Below are 19,909 nucleotides of genomic sequence, written 5' to 3'. Positions count from 1 at the left end.
TGGTTCCCCTTGCTCCCCCTGGACCCCAGCTTCCACTGGCAGGACCACTTAGTCTGCCCAAATGGATTGAGGGTGACTTCTGTGCCAGGCCCCATGCTCGGAGCTGGGGTCCAGCAGAGCACAAGAAATGGTGGGGTTCGGAGCTTCCCTAAGGAAGTGCTGAGATGTCTAGGCATGTTCCCAACCACCAGCTCTGTCCCTGGGATCAGGGAATGGAGGGGAGTTTCTACAGGCAGGTCAGGGAAGAGCAGGGGAGGGATCTGGGCCTAACGTGGGTAGAGGAACAGGACTCGGGCTCTGAACATTCAACTCACCTGAACACAGCCCCCCCACCTCACACCTCTACCCTGACTTCTATACCTGGGGCAGAAAGTCAGACCAGAGCCAAGGTCAGATAGCATGAGAATGAAGCAGACAGGCTCCCCAGGCCAGCCTGTGGGGGCAGTTCCTGCCTCTGATCTCTCTGTCAGAAAGCTCGCTTGGCCCATCTGTGAAATGGGTACTAAAACTACCGAATAAGGTGGGTTACCCCGGGGCTTGACCAAGACTATGTGGTGGGTAGATCGTGTCTGCAGCTGCAAACTCCAACACTCAGCAGACGGGGCTGTTAACATCACCCTCACATCTGCCCTTACAAAGCATTTTCCCATCTGCTGTGCTCCTTGTCTCCCAAATATCCCACCCCCTGGTGCTAGCAGGGACCCCGTGGGCCCAGCACAGCTGGGGTATTAGAGACAGGCCTCTGGCTAGGGGCCAGGCCCAAGGCAAGGGGGAGTGGCAGCTGGCCAGGGTTTCTGCCGCGCGAGCTGGGCTCACAATGGAAAGTGCTGCCCTCCACAGTAACCCAGGCAAGATCAGGGCCCCAGGGGCCTCTCCCTGCCCCGAATGTGCTGAGCCAGCTCCTGCTTTGTGCCACAAACCATGGGCCCTGGTGTCTGCCAGACTATAAAATGGGGGGTCGGTCCCCAGTCACCCACGGCACCAGCCCGCCCGCCTGACCGCCTGCCTGTCCTTCAGCAGGAAGTAGCAGGTCCCCAGGTAAGAAGGGGACCCAGTAGCTGCTGAGAGTCCCAGGGGAGGGGAGAAGAGAGGGGAGAGGAGAGGGGAGGCAGAGAGAGGGGGAGCAAGAGAGAACCATAACAGAAGAGAGAGAAAGGCAGAGAGAGAGAGAGAGAGAGAGAGAAGATAAAAGTAAGCAGAGAAAGGCAGAGAGAGGAAGAGAGGGAGGAGAGAGAGAGAGAGAGAGAGAACATCAACATCCCCAGGAAGGAAGGAAGCCAACTGCCAATTCAAGGGAATGTTGATTCACAGGGGGACATAGGGGTTGTGGGGGGGTAAGCAAGAGCTTGCAAGTCACAGATGTGGTGCAGATGTCTGGCTTGCCCAGAGTGGGCAGAGCCCAGCAGAGAAACGACAGTCCTCAGGGGAGGTGGGGGGGGGGGGTGGGGAGGACGAGTTTCTTCTTACAGAAAGTGTTCAGGAGTCAGCTGGACCAGAGGGTTTCCATCTGTGCTGCCAGGGAATCCTCAAATCCCCGGAAATTGTCTCCAAAATGAAAGGGGGGCCCAGGACAAGATGTTCTTCACTCAATGGCGTCTGTGCCCCCAAAACAATGAGGAACTAGATGCATTGACCCGAGCCCTCTTCAGCCAGCACCCATGCAGTCGTGGTCCCCATTTCAGAAAACCCCCTACATACACTGAATCCTTCCTTTTGGCTCCCACTTCATGCCCTAGACCCAGGCCTGTGTCTGCATCCACACACCCGTTCCTGGACTACGCCAGAGGGAACAGAGTCAGGACCCAGCATGCATTCATTCCCTGAACAGGTGTCATCAGAGAATCTCCTACAGGAGATGCTGCTGGGCCAAGTGCTGGGGACCAAGGGGTGGATTCGTCCGAATAAGGAAATAGTAGAGCGATTAATAACCAGGTCGCTGGGTCCATCTGCTTGGGTCGAAACCCGAGTCTTAACTCTGAGCAGCTGTGTGCACTTGGGCGGGTCACTTCCCCTCTCTGAGCTCAGAGGGGACGCCATGGCACTCACTGAGTGACGTCAGCCTTCATTCATAGGTGTTAACAGTCCTGGTGTACCCTAAAAACTCCCAGAGCGGTCGTGTTGTTGTTAATCTGGTGGGGCTGATTGATATCACACCAACAGAGAAACGATGGTAAGCAGTGTGCACAGCTAAGGACACAAAGGAAGGACACAGCGAGGAGCATGGATGGAAGGGAAGGTGTGCCTGGTGGAAGGACCTGCAGGAAGGCCTTTCAAGGATGCGTGGTCCCTAGACCACAATTTTAGAAAGAGAAGAAAGAAAATGAGTTCAAAGAAGGCTGCAAACATCTAGTGGCGGGATGTGAGACTGGGGGACAGCTTGAGGGTGCCATCCCTGAGGGACCTAGTTTTCTTTATAGGGATTTGCAGGTGGGGACCATGTCTCAGGCTGTGAAGGCCTCCGCTACGGCTGCCGTGAACCCAGGGCCTGATGGGAAGGGGAAGGGCACCCCGGCCACAGGACCTGCCCCGGGCCCCAGCCCTGCCCTGGCCCCAGCCTCCGTGCCAACCACCAAAGCCGGGGACCTGCCTCTTGGCAGCTACAAGGTACACACCCTGGGGTGTAGGGGATGGGCTCCACCCCTGCACGTCCTTCCCCCTGCTCCCCTCTCCCCTTCCCTGCTCTTCCCCTCCCCTTTCCCTCCTCCCTCTCCACTTAGCCACCCAGCCAGCCTGCACCAGCCTGTGCTCAGAGTTTCTCAAAAGCGAGAAACCACCAGCCCTCCCCAGAGGTACTCTAGGAGCAGCAGGTGGCCTCAGACCTTCCTGGAAATTCTTCGAAGCAGAGAGGACTGAAAGAACTTCCCCAGTCCCTGGGGTTGGGGTTGGTCTGGTTTCAGAGCTGGGTTGGGGACAGGTTCCCATGGGGTCCACACCTGACCGGCTTTTGTCATTTCGTTCCTTCATTAATCATTCATTTGTATTTAACCTTGACTAATACAACAGTTGCCTGCAAACTCACCCCCACCCCCATTAAAAGCCAGAACCTGGTAAACACCCTCTAACCCTGGAGTCTCCCCCATGAGCCCACCACTCCTCTCCCCTACTCAAGGCAACTGCCACAGTCACCTCTCCCTGCCATCCACCTGTGTGCATTTTTATGCAGTATTCCTTTGAAAGAAATTCCTTTATTGGCGTTTTACATGTTTTTAACTTCTTGAAATGTGCCATATGCAATCATCCTGGGTTTTTCTCTTTCCTTTTCACCTACTATGAGATCACTAATTCTGGGTCACTCGTGTTGGCTGCTGTCTGATACTTCCGAATGGCACCGTCGGGTGGGTTCTCGCTCTGCTGTGGGGCACACTGTGGCCAGAATGTCCTTATCTGCCTCTCCTGAGCCCACCCACCAGAAGTCCTCTTGGAAGGACACGTGTAGGAGCAAAGTGCTAGGTCAAGAGTATGTGGAATTCCTCCTCGTAGAGCTGGGGAAACTGAGGTCTGGAGAAGGAAGGCACTCAGTTGACGTGAGTGGCAAGGTTTTCCCAACTTGGGACAATGAGCAGATGAAAACCCAATACAGTGGAGGCTCAGTGAAGCAGGGGATTAGCCCAAGTTCAATGCAGAGGCCCCTGGGTTGAGGCAGGTGGACTGGCGAGTGTTTTCTGAGCCTCAGCTCTATGGCAGCTACTGAGGCCGAGGCTGGAAGTGCAGAATTAGATCAACCCCACACCCTGCCCTGGAGGAGCCCTTGGTCTTTGGAGGTTAAATAAAGGGGTAGAGGGGGTGCATAGAGAGAGACCCGGAAGCAAAGCAGCAGTGACTATTACTTGTGCTAATAATAGCAAGCTAAGCACCGTGCAAGAGCACTCAACCAAGCCTACATGGGGCGAGAGCATCAGGGAAGACTTCCTGGAGGAGATGACATCTGAGCCTAGAGCAGGACAGGAAACATGAACTCCACGATGGGGATGTATGGTGGAGAGGGCACTCCAGGAAGAAGGAACAGCAGAGGAAGGAAGGAAGGAAGGAAGGAAGGAAGGAAGGAAGGAAGGAAGGAAGGGAGGAAGATAGATTGATCCATCAGTCCCTAATGATCGTGCAGACCCTAAGCTCAGAAGTGGAAGGAAGGGAGGACAGGATTGTTTCCCAGAATTTCGCTCATGGCCCACTTTTGTATGATCTGCTTTTATGTATGTAGGTACTTAACAAAGTCTTGGCCTGGAGCCTCTCCAGATGGGAGGTACATCTGGACCTCCCCCCACTCTGCCCTCCTTTCCCCCCGGGATGGGGATATTCTCTCTCCTGCAGCTGGTGGTCTTCGAGCAGGAGAACTTCCAGGGCCGTCGTGTGGAATTCTCTGGGGAGTGCTTGAACCTGGGAGACCGTGGCTTTGACCGAGTGCGCAGCCTCATTGTCACCTCGGGACCGTGAGTGTGGGGCGGGGGAGGACGTTCCCAGTGCCAGGGTAAAATAATAATAAGGAAACACAGCAGCGGTCATTCACTGGGCACCTGCTGCTTGCCCCGCCACTGTGCTAGCCGAGACACATCTGTCATTTCCAGTCCTCACTTCAAACCCAGGACAGAGGTATTATTCCCCTTCCCATTTTACAGATAAAGAAACTGAGGTTCAGAGATGGGATTTGGTCAGCATCAGGTTATATTCAGGAAGTCATGATTCTGGGGGAGAAATGCTATCTCTCTATAGAAAACCTGAGTCGCTGAAGGCAGGAGGAAACCAGAGGGCCAAGGACCCACAAGCTATCCCCTCTCCTGGGCATCAAGCAGACCTACAAGAAATAATAAGCATCTGTTGAATACCCATAAGGTGTGAGACACTGACCGAAGGCTTTACCTAGATGATCGTTGTGTAAGGCAGGGACTATTCTTGTGCCCATTTGACAGTTGGGGAAACAGAGGCTCAGAGGGGTTAAGTCCCTTGGCCAATGATGCAGTGGTAAGTGCCAGAGCCTGGAATCAACTCAGGTCAATCGTGTCATCCAGAGTGCTACTCCACTGCCTGTCCCTGCCTCTCTGGGCTTCCCTGGGCCTTAGGGACCCCCATGTAAAGCAGGAACTCTTGTCCCTTGCACAAAGTGGCTGTACCAGCTCCGACCCCTGTGGGCTGAGGTCAGGGCACAGAATAAGACCCACATGGCCCCTCTGCCTCTTGTCTCACCAGCCCCAAAACCCTCAAAGGCTGTGCCCAGCAACGTGGGCCTGCAGTACAAAGGGCAGAGACGGGCTTTGAAGTCAGTTGGGCCTGAGTTTGCATCTCACCTCCCTCAGTCACCTTGTACAGTCTCTGAGCCTCAGTTTCCTCATCTCTGAAATGGGGAGACTAATGGTCCCCACTAACCTCCCCTGGATTATGCCAGGCCTGGAGGAGATAAGGCAGCCTTTTGTGAGTGTCCCAACATAATGGGTGACAGGGACGATTGTTTACCCTCTCCACTGTCCTGTGAGTTCAGCCAAGTCCCCCTGGTCGAGGGGTAGGTGGTGGGGAGGGGCGCCCATCTGCCTCCTGCGCCCACCCCCACCCCCGGTGTGGTCAACACAATCTGAGCCCCACCCCCAGCCCCAAAGCCCAGCTGGGAACAGAAGCTGCGGATGTGGCCAATTTGGGTTTACGGGCTTTTTTTGGTGACAGTGACTCAAACCCAGAGTATTTCTCCTCCAGCAAAGAAGCAGCTGGTTTCAGTGTGTGTTCTGGGGCTGCACCCTAGGAAAGAGAACAGGGGCTGTGGTCAGTGTCCCACAGTCCTGGGTCTGTGTCAGGGCCCTCAGGGCTGTGGGAGAGACTGTAGTAGAAAAAGGATGGAGAGGGTGAGGTGGGCAGGGGAAGGAGGGGTGAGGGGTGCCCTCAACCCAGGAGTGGGGAGAGGAGCAGGGTGTGAAACTTAGGACCCTTCACCCTGCCCCCTGACAGCATCCCAGGACCTTAGCTGGTGACTTCACCCCTCTGAGCCTCAGTTTCCATATCCGTAATTTAATATCCCTGTCCTACTTCTCTTCTTGCTCAGAAGGCTCCAGGGAGTACAGGAGAGAAGAAAAGATGTTGAAAGAAATATTTAAGTTCCTCATTCTTATAACAGGTCCTCACTGGGTGTTATGACTCCCAGAGTTATGACAGGGGGGAATTTGGGGAGAGATGGGCAGGGTGGCAAGATCAGTATCTGTCCTTCCATAAATTCGGACCTCCAGCAGCTGTCCTCCCTTTTTAACCAGCAAAGATAGTATTCATTGGGCTTTCTCTGCACTGGACTTGCTCTGCGCATTCCTTTTTAGACCTTCATAACCTCCTGACAAGGTACATGTCATCTTTCCTCTCGTCTCCTGAGACTTACTGAGCTTGAGTGGCTTGCCCAAAGTCATGCAGCATATAAATGATGAGCTGGGATTAGAACTTAGGTCTGTCTGTTTCCAGAGTCCATGCTCTTATCTCCTGACTGGCACCATTTTCCAAGACTTCCTTCCCATCCATCCATCCATCCATCCACCCATCCATCCATCATCCATCTACTTACCATTCATTTATCGATCTGTCTATGCATCCACCCATCCATTCATTTTCCATTTTTTCATCCATCTGCTTACCGCTCTCCCTCCTTCCTTCTAGCCATCCATCCATACATCCATCCATCCACCCAGCCATCTATCCTATTATGCATTTATATACCTACCTATCCACCCACCTCTCCATCCATTCACCTACCCACCCACTCAACCATTACTCCATCCATCCATCCATCCATCCATCCATCCATCCATCCATCCCCCATCTACGTACCATTCATTTTTCCATCTGTCTGTCCATCCATCCTTCCAACCATTCATTTTTCATTTATTCATCCATCTGCCTCCTACTTTCCCTCCTTCCCTCTATCCATCCATCCATCCACCCAGCCATCTGTCCTTTTATGTATCTGTCTACCTACCCACCCAGCCCCCTAACTATCCATTCATCTACCCATCCACTCAACCATTACTCCTGCCTTCCTTCTTCCTTCCTTCCTTCTTTCCTTCCTTCCTTCCTTCCTTTTCTTGTCTACTCCAGATCAAGCAGGGCTGAGGCAGATTCCCCTCCATTCTAGGAGCACAACTCCATCTTCAAGTCTGTCGCTCCAGGGTGGGTTGGTTCATTCCTCAGACAAAGGCCTGATGCTCCTGGGACTCACTATGTTTCAGCCCATGGTGGTAGCTCACCCCCCACCTACTTCTGGGTTGAGGAAGATCTCAAGGAGATAATACCAATGTCAGTGTTTCTCTTGTCCCCTGAGAACTCCTGAATGCATGTAAAGCAAAGGTTACCTCAAACTTCTCATCAACCTTCTCCAGGACCAGGGGGTCCCTTTAACACAAGTTCACTTCCCTGCACTGGGAAAGCCAGGAAAAGCCCCATTTGACTTCGAAATTGTAATCAGTTCTCTTAAGAGGACTGAACAGCTTCAAATGCAGTCACATTTAATTCTCAGAGGTATCTGAGAGCTGGCTGTTACTACCAGTTCCCTCTCACTGCCTCCATAGCAATTACCATGTGCGTTCCGTATTCCAAGCCAGTCCTTATCAAACACAGGATTCAGGCACCTGTTTCAACTTTCCCTGTACCCCTGCACTTCCAGGACTGTTATTTATTTAATGTATTTCATTTTAAGTGACCCTTTTGAACACAGATAAACATATTTTTTAAAGAACCTTTACATCACTTGCACAAATAGAAAGCCAGCATCCCTTGCAATAAGTAATAGGTATCCATAAAAAATGAACACAACAAACAAAACCAGACTATTATACCGTTGCCTGTTCAAGACTCTGGGCAGGTGGCTATTCTTGCCTTGTTACAGAAAGAGAGGCTAGTGAGTGTCAAAGGTCCATCAGTATCCAACGGAGACTTTCTCCTAGCTGTAATCAGGTTTAAAATAAAAATATCTTCTTATGTCTATTTTACTCCAGGTTCTTGGAGTACTTAAATGATGAGAATCCCACAACTGGGGAAACATTTTGCTTACATAATGACACACACTGTCCCATTTAATCCTCAACCAACTCCAAGAAAATAGGCATGTTAGATGAAGAAACCAAGCCTCAGAGAGGCAGAACCCTTTGCCCATAGTCACACAGCCAGTAAGTAACCAAGCCTAGGATCAAACCCACCGGTCTTGGGGCAGCCTTGCAAGGGTGTGGGGGAAACCTTCCGCTGATGGTTTCTCTCCTTCTTGCCTTTGCTCCTCCCGGCCCCGCTATCATTCTATCCACCCCTCTTACATCCAGCTGGGTCGCCTTTGAGCAGTCCAGCTTCCGAGGAGAGATGTTCGTCCTAGAGAAGGGCGAGTATCCGCGCTGGGACACGTGGTCAAGCAGCTACCGCAGTGACAGGCTCATGTCCTTCCGGCCTATCAAGATGGTGAGTGGCTCCTGAGCCGGTCCTGGGGGATCAATGGTGAGGGCAGGAGCAGGTGTCAGATATGATGGCAGGCGAGAGAATGCGGGACAAGCTGGAGAAAGAGGAGGAATGGCAGGCAGGGCAGCGTGACCGCCAAGGGTGTTAGGCTCTGGTGCTCATCGATTCTTTTTTTTTTTTTTTTGAAGATTTTATTTATTTATTTGACAGAGAGATAGATCACAAGTAGGCAGAGAGAGGAGGTAGAAGCAGGCTACCTGCCGAGCAGAGAGCCCAACGCCCCAGGACCCTAGGATCACGACCTGAGCTGAAGGCAGAGGCTTAACCCACTGAGCCACCCAGGCGCCCTGCTCATTGATTCTTAAGATGTCTCTGGAATCCAGGCCCTGCTGGGAGTCCTGGACAAATGGGAAACATGAACCCTGCTTTTTACCCCCTTCCCTGCTGCTTTTGAGAGTCCATACCCCAGCGGGCAGAGCTAGAAACTTCAGTGTCTCCCTTGCTTCTGTTTGTGGAATGTTTCTAATTCCTGACTGCACATTCGACCCTCCTAAGAGGTTTTGAAAATCCCAGTGCTTATCCAACACACCAAACATGCAGGTTCAAGCTTGTGTGGGAGCTGAGAAGACGGATATTGTAGAAAGGTGCCTTGAACTTCATGATGTTAAGACAATATACTGAGTGAGCTCCTTTATAATATTAACTGAGTTAAATGGTATAATTTAAAGAAGACTTAAAGCCAAGATCAGTGGCTCAGTGGTGTTATCCCTAAGAAATTCAGTTGTTGTTTTTTTTCCCAGAATTGTGCTGATTATGACTCATGAGCCAGCCATGTCTTCATTCACCAGGATTGATTTCCAGTGATAACCAACTTTTGCCTCCATGATGGGAATTTCCTTTTTTTAAAAAATATTTTATATATTCATTTTGAGAGAGGGAGAGAGAGAGAGAGAGAAAGAGAGAGAGAGAGAGAACAAGCCAGGAGGAGAAACTGAGGGAGAGAGAGACTCCCCGCCAAGCAGGAAGCCAGATTTGGGGCCCAATCCCGGGACTCTGGGATCATGACCCGAGCTGAAGGCAGACGCTTAACTGACTGAGCCACCCAGGTGCCCTCACCATAGGAATTTCCATAAAGAACATTCATGAATGTCCATGATGCCAACTTTTTTGGCTTCACCAAACTTATCTTAATGGATTGTTCGACCACAGCATTCCCGATGTATTTCTCAGAATTTGGGACTCAGTTATCAGGCTATAACGAACCCTTTGTAAGAATTTATGGATTCATCTTGGGGTGGCTGGGTAGCTCAGTCAGTTAAGATCCGACTGTTGATTTTGGCTCAGGTAGTAATCTCAGAGTCGTGAATTCAGGCCCCACATCTGGCTCCACGCTGGGTGTGGAGTTTGCTTAAGACTCTCTCTCTCCCTCTGACCCTCCCAGCTCCCCATGCTCGATGCTTGTGTGTGTTCTCTCTTCCTCTAAAAAAAAAAAAAAAAAAAGGAGAAAAAAAGAAAAGAATTCATAGATTTATCTCTTAGTCAATGGTCCTTAAAAGGCAATACCTGTCAACAAAGCTTGTTTGGAGGACTGACCAATCAGGGCATTTTCAGAAGACTCCAGAGCTTTATTGTCCAATACTGTAGGCAGATGCCATATGGGACTGTTGAGTGCCTAAACCGTAACTAGTCTGAATAGAGATGTGCACTTAGATGTGACATAGGACACAGTAAAAAATAAATAAGAATATAACTAGCTGGTTAATGTTGCTATATTGGTTGCATATTGAAATTATAATAGATTGGACATATTTGCTTACATAAAATATGTTATTAGGAAAAAACAATCCCAGCGCCTGGGCCCCACCCCAGACCAATTAAGTCTGAATGTCTGGGGCTGGGTCTCAGGCACTGATATCTTTTTCATGCCCAGCAGGTAGTCTCTGCGTAGCCAGGGCTGAGAGCACCAGTTCACTCTCTTCTCTCCATCCCAGCCACTGTCCTGCTGTGGGCCACCATTTTCTATCTCTTCCCTGGGCAGCTCCAGCTCCCTCCTTGCAGGGTTCCCTGACTTCTTCCTTCCCAGCACTGGCTCCTGGGAAATTAGACGGATGTCTCACCTGACCATCTTCCATTTATAGTCATGAATTCAAACCACTATGGGTTGAGCTCTTCCTGCCAGGTCCCACTGCACGCTCTGGGTGCATGACTCTCCTCAGGACAGGCAAGGTACCCGCCCTCCCGGGAGGCGGCTGCTGAAAACCTAATCACAGAAATCAATCTATAAGCACACAGCACGTGGCCCATGCTGCACAGGGGCCACGTCGAGTGCTGGGGAAGCAGGAAAGGAGAGTGGAGTTCTGATGGGGGTGGGAGGTGGGGCTGGAAGCAGTCCAGGGGTGCTCAGGGACGCCAGCCTCCGGAGAATGAGAATGGAGTCAGCCACAGGAAGCCTAGAAGGCTTCTCCACTGCAAAGTGAGTTCCGGTGTCCCTGAAGCATGGATGAACCAGGTGTAGAGGAAGCAGAAAAGACCTGCTGTGACTGTGGCCCAGGGACCGCAGGGAGGAAGGGTGCAAGAGGGGAGGGGAGGAATGAAATGTTTCTCTGAAAGGTTCTGCCTCTCACTGGCTATGTGACTTCGATCAAAAATCTTGACCTCTCTGAGCCTCTGCCTCTCTGGCGATAGTGATACCAATAATGCATAAGCGGTTTGGTAGCACTTGGCGTATGCCAGGCATCGTGCTAAAGGTGATGTATGGATTACTTTGATTAATCCTCATGACAACGCCATAGAATTGAGGCTGCTATCCCCTTTCGCCAGATGAGGAGGGCCCTTCCAGTCTGGACAGTGGCAATCCTGGGCAAGTCCCCTGGTGGCCCGAGCAGACTCAGGTCTCTCTCTCTCTCTCCAAAGTTATTTCTCTTTGCCCCATTCATACTTCACATGTCTGACCCAGTCTCTTCTTCTCTAGGACTCCCAGGAGCACAAGATCTGCCTGTTTGAAGGTGCCAACTTCAAGGGCAACACCATGGAGATCCAGGAGGACGATGTGCCCAGTCTCTGGGTCTACGGCTTCTGTGACCGCGTGGGCAGCGTGAAGGTCTCCAGTGGAACGTAAGCACCCCTCCGGCCAGGGCCTTGGCTTCTGCGGCAAGCCCAGACAGACTCAAAGGCCGTTCTCCTTATAGGATATAACATCGGGTGCATAGGAAAAGGCCACACGGCTGCTCCCAAATTCTCCCTGGGCTGGTGCCTGGGATTCCACCCACAGAACTTTCTTCCTCTGGAGAGTGGATTTGTACTTTGATGAATTACATGCCAATGGAAAAAAAAAAACAAACCCGGCAACTGGTTCTAAAAAGACAGAAGGTGGAGAGAATAAACACTTCTAGACCCAGTTTGGGGTTGGAAAAAAAAGTGATGCAGGCAGACTGGATACAGATCGATGAGTCTAGAAGTGTTCAGGAAAAGACCATACTCAGGGAAATCCAGAGCCTCAGGGGAAATGAGCAGAGTGATTTCTCTCTTTCTTTTTTTAAAGATTTTATTTATTTATTTGAGAGACAGAGATCCCAAGTAGGCAGAGAGGCAGGCAGAGAGAAAGAGGAGGAAGCAGGCTTTCTGAGGAACAGAGAGCCTGATGCGGGGCTCCATCCCAGGACCCTGAGATCATGACTTGAGTCGAAGGCAGAGGCTTTAACCCACTGAGCCACCCAGGTGACCCAAGCAGAGTGATTTCTGAGAGATGAGATTGTGAATGCAGGGGCGCTTGACCAATCACCGAGGTGCTGTGAGTCCTGGGTGAGCCCTGTGCCCGTCTCTGTGCCTCAGATTTCCCATCTGCACAATGGGCACATCAGACTCCCTGATCTAAAAGCGTCCTTTGTCCAAACTCTTCAGATTTGAAGCTTTCAAAACAGAGCCCTGAGACCTCGTTTCTTTGAGAACAGAGGAGGACTAGATGCCCCGAGGAGGTCCTGTACCTCTGATAAACAGTGCCAGACACTCCTGGTCTCCTGCAGCCAAATATAGGGCTTCTGTCTCTCACCCAGACTCTGAGTTCCTGTAACAGCATCAGGTGCTGGCTTTTTTTTTTTTTAAGATTTATTATTTATTATTATTATTTATTTATTTGACAGAGAGAGAGATCACAAGTAGACAGCGAGGCAGGTAGAGAGAGAGAGAGGGAAGCAGGCTCCCTGCTGAGCAGAGAGCCCGATGCAGGACTCGATCCCAGGACTCTGGGCTCACCGAAGGCAGCGGCTTAACCCACTGAGCCACCCAGGCGCCCAGGTGCTGGCTTTTTGCTTGGCCTTTCTTCTTCCCTGAAGCCTGCATGAAATTTGCTAAGCATGGCCCGTGAGCCTAGCAATGCACCAGGACCCTGGGGGAGGCAGGACTAAGGCTCATTTCCTGCCTTCAGGCAGCTCACTCAGCTCAGCAGGGAGGCCCACATATCCCCATGAGATTATGTCCGGCAACACTGGGTCAGAGATGGTCCACACAGCAGGTCAGAGGAAGATGGGAGGTTTCTGGGACCTGGATGTGCCTGCTGGAGTGGAGGGCAGGTCAGAGGTTTATCCGAGAGGGCTAGAACTTAAAGCCCACTTTGAAAGATGGGCAGGCGGTGTGTGGGAAAGGCCTGGACAGACCCTCCCAGCTCAGGCAATGACAGAAGTACGAAATGAATCATTCATGATAACTACGCACCAAGCACTGTGCTAATTCATTCTCAGTGAACAGCTAGGGAAACTTTGTAACAAACCGATGCTACAGGTGTATTAGCATCATTTCTCAGACAGCAAGGGGAGTTCTGATAAGCCCTCCACTTTGATTCTCAAAGCTAGCAAGAGGCAGAGCTAGGATCTGAACCGAGGTATTGCTGATACCAGAATGTGCCTTCCTGACCACTACTTATAAATTCACTTACATACAAAGGAAACTATTATTTGAAAGGAGGCTCCTCTTCCTCCTCTGCCTTATGGCTAACCGATCCCCAAAGCCTATCCTCATCCCTCCCATCCTGTTCTGTAAACCCTGGGTCACGCCAGTGAGATGCACATTGAGCTCCCTACCATGTGCGCACACAAGCACACATCCCGTATAATTAGTAAGTGCTTCTGGTACATTTTCCCGTTTCTGCCCAGTAATAAACTAGCCCTAGTGACCCCTCCCACTTTCTAGAAGGGGAAACCAACGTCTTTTAGAGATGTCTGTAGGAAGGGACAAAGCCAGGACAGAGGAGCTGCGCCCTCTTCCCGTGACCCGAGCCCAGAAAGGATGGAAAGAGGATTGCTGGTGGAAAACTGACCCGTCCGCGCTGGGGTCCGGGTGCCGGGCAGGGAGTCTGGCCGTCTCCACCCTGTCCTTCTTGCTTCCCTCCCAGCTGGGTCGGCTATCAATATCCCGGCTACCGTGGGTACCAGTACCTCCTGGAGCCCGGCGACTTCCGGCACTGGAACGAGTGGGGGGCTTTCCAGCCGCAGATGCAGGCTGTGAGGCGCCTGCGCGACAGGCAGTGGCACCGTGAGGGCTGCTTCCCGGTCCTGGCCGCCGAGCCCCCCAAGTAAACCCATACCTTCCTCTTCTCCCTTGCCCCGCCCCTCCCTCAGACTCAGTTTCCCCATCTTTCCCGTGCAAATAAAAGTTCCTAAAGCCAAAATGTCTCTTGGATCTGTGCATAGATGTGAGTTTTGGGGCCCCCCCGTCATTGCCCACTTGTGACTTCCTCGGTCTTTTTTTTTCTTTTAAGATTGATCCATTTATTTAAGAGAGAGAGCGTGTAAGAACATGTATGCAGGGGAAGGGGCAGAAGGAGAGGGAGAGTGCCTTCCCACTGAATGGGGAGCCCAACACAGGGCTGGATCCCAGGACCCTGAGATCATGACCTGAGCCGAGGGCAGCTGCTTAACGGACTGAGACACCCAGGCGCCCCATCCTCAGTGTTAATAATTATGTATGCTAGTAACAAAAACAGCAAGCACTGCAAAGTTCTTTACACACATTCTCTTAGTGTACCTTTTGGACTACTCTAGGTGGTTGGTATTATAATCATTCCCATTTAACAGGTGAAGAAACTGAGGCTCAGAGAGGGAAAGTGACTTGGTCAAGGTCACACAGCCAGTTGAAATTTGAACCTAGGCAGGCTGGCTGTTGAACCCATGCTCTTAAATGAATCTGTGGTTTCAAACTCTACTCTTTCATGCACGTTCATGATTTTTTGCCTTCTCGGCTTAACACCTGTTGTATTATTTACTCTCTCTCGCGCGCGCTCTCTCTCTCTCTCTCTATGTATATGTATATATATGTGTATATATATATATATTTTTTTTTTAATAGACCTCCTGTTTTGTGCTTAGAGGCATTGATTTGTAAATAAAGCTTCGTAACACTACAGGAAGCGGAAAATCAGCATCCTACGCCATAGATAGAAAGCAACTGTGTAAATACAATTTTAAGAAGGCCAAGTATCGAACAGACACCACTGCCTGCGGAAGGCTCTAAGCCTGTTCCCCACATGCTCTTTGATAAAATGGTGATTAGTAAGTGTTGGAGAGAGATATGAAAGACATGCTTGCTCCAAACAGATTTTTTTCCCCTGATATAATCAAAAAAGATTAAAAAGAGCATTATTTTCTTGTGTCTGATGCTGTGTTATTTAATCTTGGGTCCAAGTTCCACTGAGAATCATCTGTCTCACTGTAAATGGAACATGGCCTGCTGTCTGGAAATCTGCACCAGGTTATATTGACTCCTGTATCAACACTTATTATTGATTGATGTTATTAACCTTTAATCCACACAGGAAGGCTGGGGAAGGTGTTGTCATGGAGGAGGGGATATTTGAGGGGGCCTTGAGGGATGGGACAGGAACTCGCTTGGTAGAGAAGAGGCAAGATAACATTCCAGGCAGAACAAACAGCAGGGAACTTACTACCCCACATGGCACCTTTGTACAAAAGATTAAAAGATGCCTCTTCCTCAAGACACTTGACTGCCATCTGCCAGAATTTATATGTCTGCCATGTGAATGCGATACCCTTGTGCTGTGCCCAACTTGCACAGCTGTACCTGGCTGGCCTGGAGTGCCACGGGAAAGGCACAGAGGTTGAGAGAGTGTGCGGTGAGGCTAGGCCAAGCTTACTGAAATGGAGAGCACTAGCTTGGTGGTTGTGTGGGCAGAAGCAGGGGAGATGAAGCTGGAAAGAAAGGTGGGGCCTCATGACACCCCACTCTGTGGTTTTGCTGAGCTTCAAAGTTCAGGCACCACCTGACTCAGAAGGTCTTGAACTCTGGGGCATGCAAGCTCCCTCTCCCTCCCACCCTCCTTCTCTCCACCTCCACCCTGCATTAGAAGACAGGTTCTCCTGTCTTGGACTAGAAGACGGGATCCCCAGGCAGGAAACTGAAGCTACGGGGGTTTGCCCTGACTTACTGTTAGAAGCTGCAAAGTGTTGGGCAAATGGCTTCTGTTCCCTGGGACTTGTTCCGTTCTTTACAAAGGCAGCTCCAATGTCCAACTAGCCCCAGGATTCTGTTTAACCATGGGATTCCATGGTTCCCAAATTCCATGATGCTGTAAGATTCTGCAATTCATCTCAAAGCTTCCCTGATTCTCTGACTCCCAAGTCAAGCTACATAGATTCCTATCCTCAATTCCCAATGTCTATGGGTATAGCTTTAAAATTCTACTAAGGTGGAGTCAAGCCTTCCAGTCACATGGTCCACATGAAACCAACTCCAAGGCCTCATGGACCACAAGACACCTGATTTGATGAGAAAGAGAAAGGGAAAGAGAAACATTCTCTATTCAAATATAACACCAGTGCTTTCTGATCACTTAGAATTTGTATTTCATACTTCTTGGAAGAACTATTTTGGACATAGCAGGTTTTTTGTTTTCTTCTGGGTATCCATCTTGTGAGTCCCATAAAAGGCAAACAGAACAGAAATCCACTGGTTCGGTGAGTGGTAAAACTTACATGTATTCATAATCTAGATTTTCCGAATTGCTCTAACTCAAAGAAAGGTGTCAAAGCCCTCATTTTCTTACGAAGGTGAATGTCAACAGTGCTAAAACATGAGACAGGCACTTGGCAAGACCAACCAGCAGCAGCTAGGACAGAAATGACAAAGTAATTATTTTATATTTGATTTGTCATCATATCTATACATTTATTTAGCTTTTTAAAAAAAGATTTTACTTTTTATTTGAGAGAGAGAGTGAGAGAGAGAGCATGAGAGGGGAGAAGGTCAGAGGGAGAAGCAGACTCTCCATGAAGCTGGGAGCCTGATGTGGTATTCGATCCTAGGACTCCAGGATCATGACCTGAGCCGAAGCCAGTCGCTTAACCAACAGAGCCATCCAGGCATCCCATTTATTTAGCTTTTTAAAAAAGATTTTATTTATTTATTTGAGAGAGAGAGTGTGAGTGAAGGGGGTTGGGGAGAAGGGGTGAGGAGGAGGGGAGCAGAGGGAGAGAGAGAAGCAGACTCCCCGCTGAACAGGGAGCCCAGCGTGAGACTCGATCCCAGGACTCCAGGATCATGACCTGAGCCAAAGGCCGATGCTGAGCCACAGGGCGCCCCTCTTTAACTTTTGTTAACAAATTTATGAATAAGCACATCATGTATAAAAAACAAGAACAAATACAAAGTACAAGCAAGTCCAACATGGAACATGGAAAAAGGCCAGGAGGGAGAAGGACGTAAGAGTTATGGACCTGTTTCTTCTGCCATGGGTCCTACTTCCAACAAGATGGGAGCTTCTCACCACCAGGAACCGAGTTTCAGAGCTTAAAGATAAGTCACACATTTCATCTCGAGACTGAAACTCTGAGTTTTTTACTTTCTCAGTCATGCTGATGGGCACCCTGCTGGAGGTAACCCCCGGAGCCAGACTTGGCCCCATGGCTACAGTGCCCACAGCTTTCTGGGGGGCTTCTCTTTGCTGGTTTTGACCCCACAGGAGCTTTGCCCTAAAGGCTGGCTTCCAAATGCCATGTCATCTGGGATGGCATCACATTCCAACATCAGATCGCAGCTCAAGAATCTCAGAGTCACGAGCCTTTGGGGAGACAAAGCTCCTTGGTTATGGAATGTTCTCTCCCGTCCACCGCAACAAAAGGCAAACCACCATGTTCGGGGCAACAGGGTATGGATTCCAAGTCAGCAGTGTGTGTGTGTTGGGGTAGGAGGGTGTGCGGGTCGAAGGACCACCCAGAAGAGGTGGCCAGAGCCAAATGCTGAGGGACGCATAGGAACGGAGTTTTGACAAAGTAATGTTGTGCCAGGGTATCCCGAGGAACTTCTAGAGAGGTGAGCATCTCTTTAGAGCCTCGTTGTCATGACAGCCAGGCATCTGGATCAGCTATGTAATATCAGAGTGCTTTCTGAAACTTGGGTACCCACCCAGGAGGGGTGCAGGTCCTTCCAGCTGGAGAAAACAACCTGCCCCTCTATCTTAGCTTCTTCCTGTCCCCTGCAGGCCCATTTCCTCCCACCACTGTCCTGAGTTGGCATCTCAGCTCTGACATTTACAAGCTGTTGCCTGTGGTCAAGACAAATAACCTACAAAGCCTCTGTTTCCTCGTCTGTAGAATGGGAGTAAGCAGGTTGTTGGGAGGAATAAAGGATCAACTTGAATATAACATATATAAGGACCTTAAAGCACAGAAAGTCCCTGAATCTTCATTAGCATCATCTTCTTCAAAGTCAGAGCTGGAGTTTTGGAATCACATTCATGCCACATTTATTCTTCCCGCTTCTGACAAATACTGGCTGATGGCCTCCTGAGTGCTGGGGGAAAATGTTGGGGGAGAAGACAGAGAAGGCCCCCACCCGGCTGTTCACAGACTGGAGGAGCAGACAAGATGAGATCCTTCATTTACTTTCAAAGTCACATCAGATTCCTGGGTGGCATGAGCTAGTGGCCACCTCATCAGGACCTCCTGGGGGGCATCTAGGCTTCCTCAAGGAGGGGACAGCTAGCTTGAGACTTGCTGAGTCAGAGGGCTGATAGGAGAAGGTCCAACCTGGAAACCTGATCTCTGGTCCCTTTCCTTAGCCCCCAAACCAAGATCTGCTAACTCTGTCTTCCAGATGTTTCTGGAACCTGAACACTCCCTCCATGCCTCTGGCCCCACCCTGGGTTGGCCATCTCCCCTGGAGTACTTCAAGAGCTTCCAAAGCAGCTTCCCTGCTGTCCTGCTCTGTGATCTTTGTGGAAAGCAAAACTAACCATATCCTTCCCCAATGGAATACCTTCCTTGTTTCTCCATTGCTACAAGACAAAGTCCTGACTCCTTCCCACAGTCACCTGCAGCATCCAGCCCCTGCGGACCCCTCTGACCTCCTATCTCCCCCTCTCCCCACATCCTGTCCACTGCACTTCTCACAAGTCTGCATCTGAAAGGTGCTTCCTGCTGGGCCTTTGCACCTGCTGGTCTCTGTGACTGGCACACTCTTCGAGGCTTCAGGACTTAGTGTGAACACTCCTGGCCCTTCCTCCCCGGCTCACGTTAAATCCACCCATTTCCTCTTCTCCAATTAGAGGTGCCCACTTTATCATGAATGCTTGTTGAAGGGTCTGGTTTCCCCCTTGGACACAGGGGCCTTTGTCTTCCTGTCACCTGCAGAATCCCAGTGCCTGACACAAGGTGCTCAGGAGATGCTAGCTAGAATGTTATTAAAGAAATGCTCCCCCTTCATATGTCTTCCCTTGATCTCCATTTCTACACCCACAAAGGGCCATTAGAAAACACCCAGCAGAGGGGCACCTGGGTGGCATTTGCCCTGGGCTCTGGTTCTGATCTCATGGTCCTGGGATTGAGCCGGAAACCCTGAGGCTGGCTCTCTGCTCAGCAGGGTGTCGGTGTCTCCCTCTTCCTCTGCTCCTCCCCCGACTCATGTAAGCTCCCTCTCTCCCTCTCTCTCTCCAATAAACAAATAAAATCTTTAAAAAAAAAAAAAAGGAAAACACCCAGCAGAGTTACTATGCAGTTAGTCATACAAAGCCTCTACTATATACACAACAAACACTATATGATGTGTGTTTTTGTTTTTGTTTTTGTTTTACAGTAACAGCCAGTTTCTTGGGGGCAGGGGATTTCATATTGTCAGTCCCAACACTTTCTACAGGGGAGGCACTATTCACTGGACCCATGAATGAATTAATGAAGAGCTATGAGTGAATGCATGGCTGGCCAGGGGCAAATTACTTAATATCTGTATGCCTTGGTTTTCTTATCTGTGAGATGGGGATGATAATAGACCTATCACACAGGCTTTTTATAGTTTAAATATGCAAATATAGATGAAATGTTTAGATAAATGCTTCCCACTTTGTGTCTCTGTTTGCTGTTATGGTTTTAACTGTTACACATTTATTTAAAAACACACACACACACAAAACTTTTCACAATGAAAGGTAAACCTGCATCCCTTCCTTCCCCTTCCTTCAATGCATATGCATGTAACGCACATATAGATCTATTATATACTCATTTTA

The 19,909-nt window shown here is 50.0% G+C and overlaps 1 protein-coding gene across 1 annotated transcript; it reads left to right on the top strand.

The window, feature by feature from the left end:
• Positions 1 to 2,436: 2,436 nt before the first annotated feature.
• On the top strand, positions 2,437 to 13,970 carry CRYBB1 (crystallin beta B1). Its single transcript, XM_046025772.1, has 5 exons — positions 2,437 to 2,604; positions 4,309 to 4,427; positions 8,271 to 8,403; positions 11,372 to 11,514; positions 13,787 to 13,970. The coding sequence occupies exons 1-5, from the start codon at positions 2,437 to 2,439 to the stop codon at positions 13,968 to 13,970; spliced, it is 747 nt and encodes a 248-aa protein (XP_045881728.1).
• The last annotated feature ends 5,939 nt before the right edge of the window (positions 13,971 to 19,909 follow it).

Source organism: Meles meles, chromosome 12 (assembly GCF_922984935.1).
Source record: "Meles meles chromosome 12, mMelMel3.1 paternal haplotype, whole genome shotgun sequence".
Taxonomy (NCBI): domain Eukaryota; kingdom Metazoa; phylum Chordata; class Mammalia; order Carnivora; family Mustelidae; genus Meles; species Meles meles.
The sequence above is the reverse complement of the archived record's forward strand: the minus strand, read 5'-3'. Positions and strand labels throughout refer to the sequence as shown.

Bases quoted from the DNA above. Each gene is read 5' to 3' on its own strand.
- CRYBB1 (XM_046025772.1), top strand. From the start codon at position 2,437: ATGTCTCAGGCTGTGAAGGCCTCCGCTACGGCTGCCGTGAACCCAGGG. The intron at 2,605-4,308 runs GTACACACCCTG...TCTCTCCTGCAG, and splicing joins TGCCTCTTGGCAGCTACAAG to CTGGTGGTCTTCGAGCAGGA. The intron at 11,515-13,786 runs GTAAGCACCCCT...CTTCCCTCCCAG, and splicing joins GTGAAGGTCTCCAGTGGAAC to CTGGGTCGGCTATCAATATC.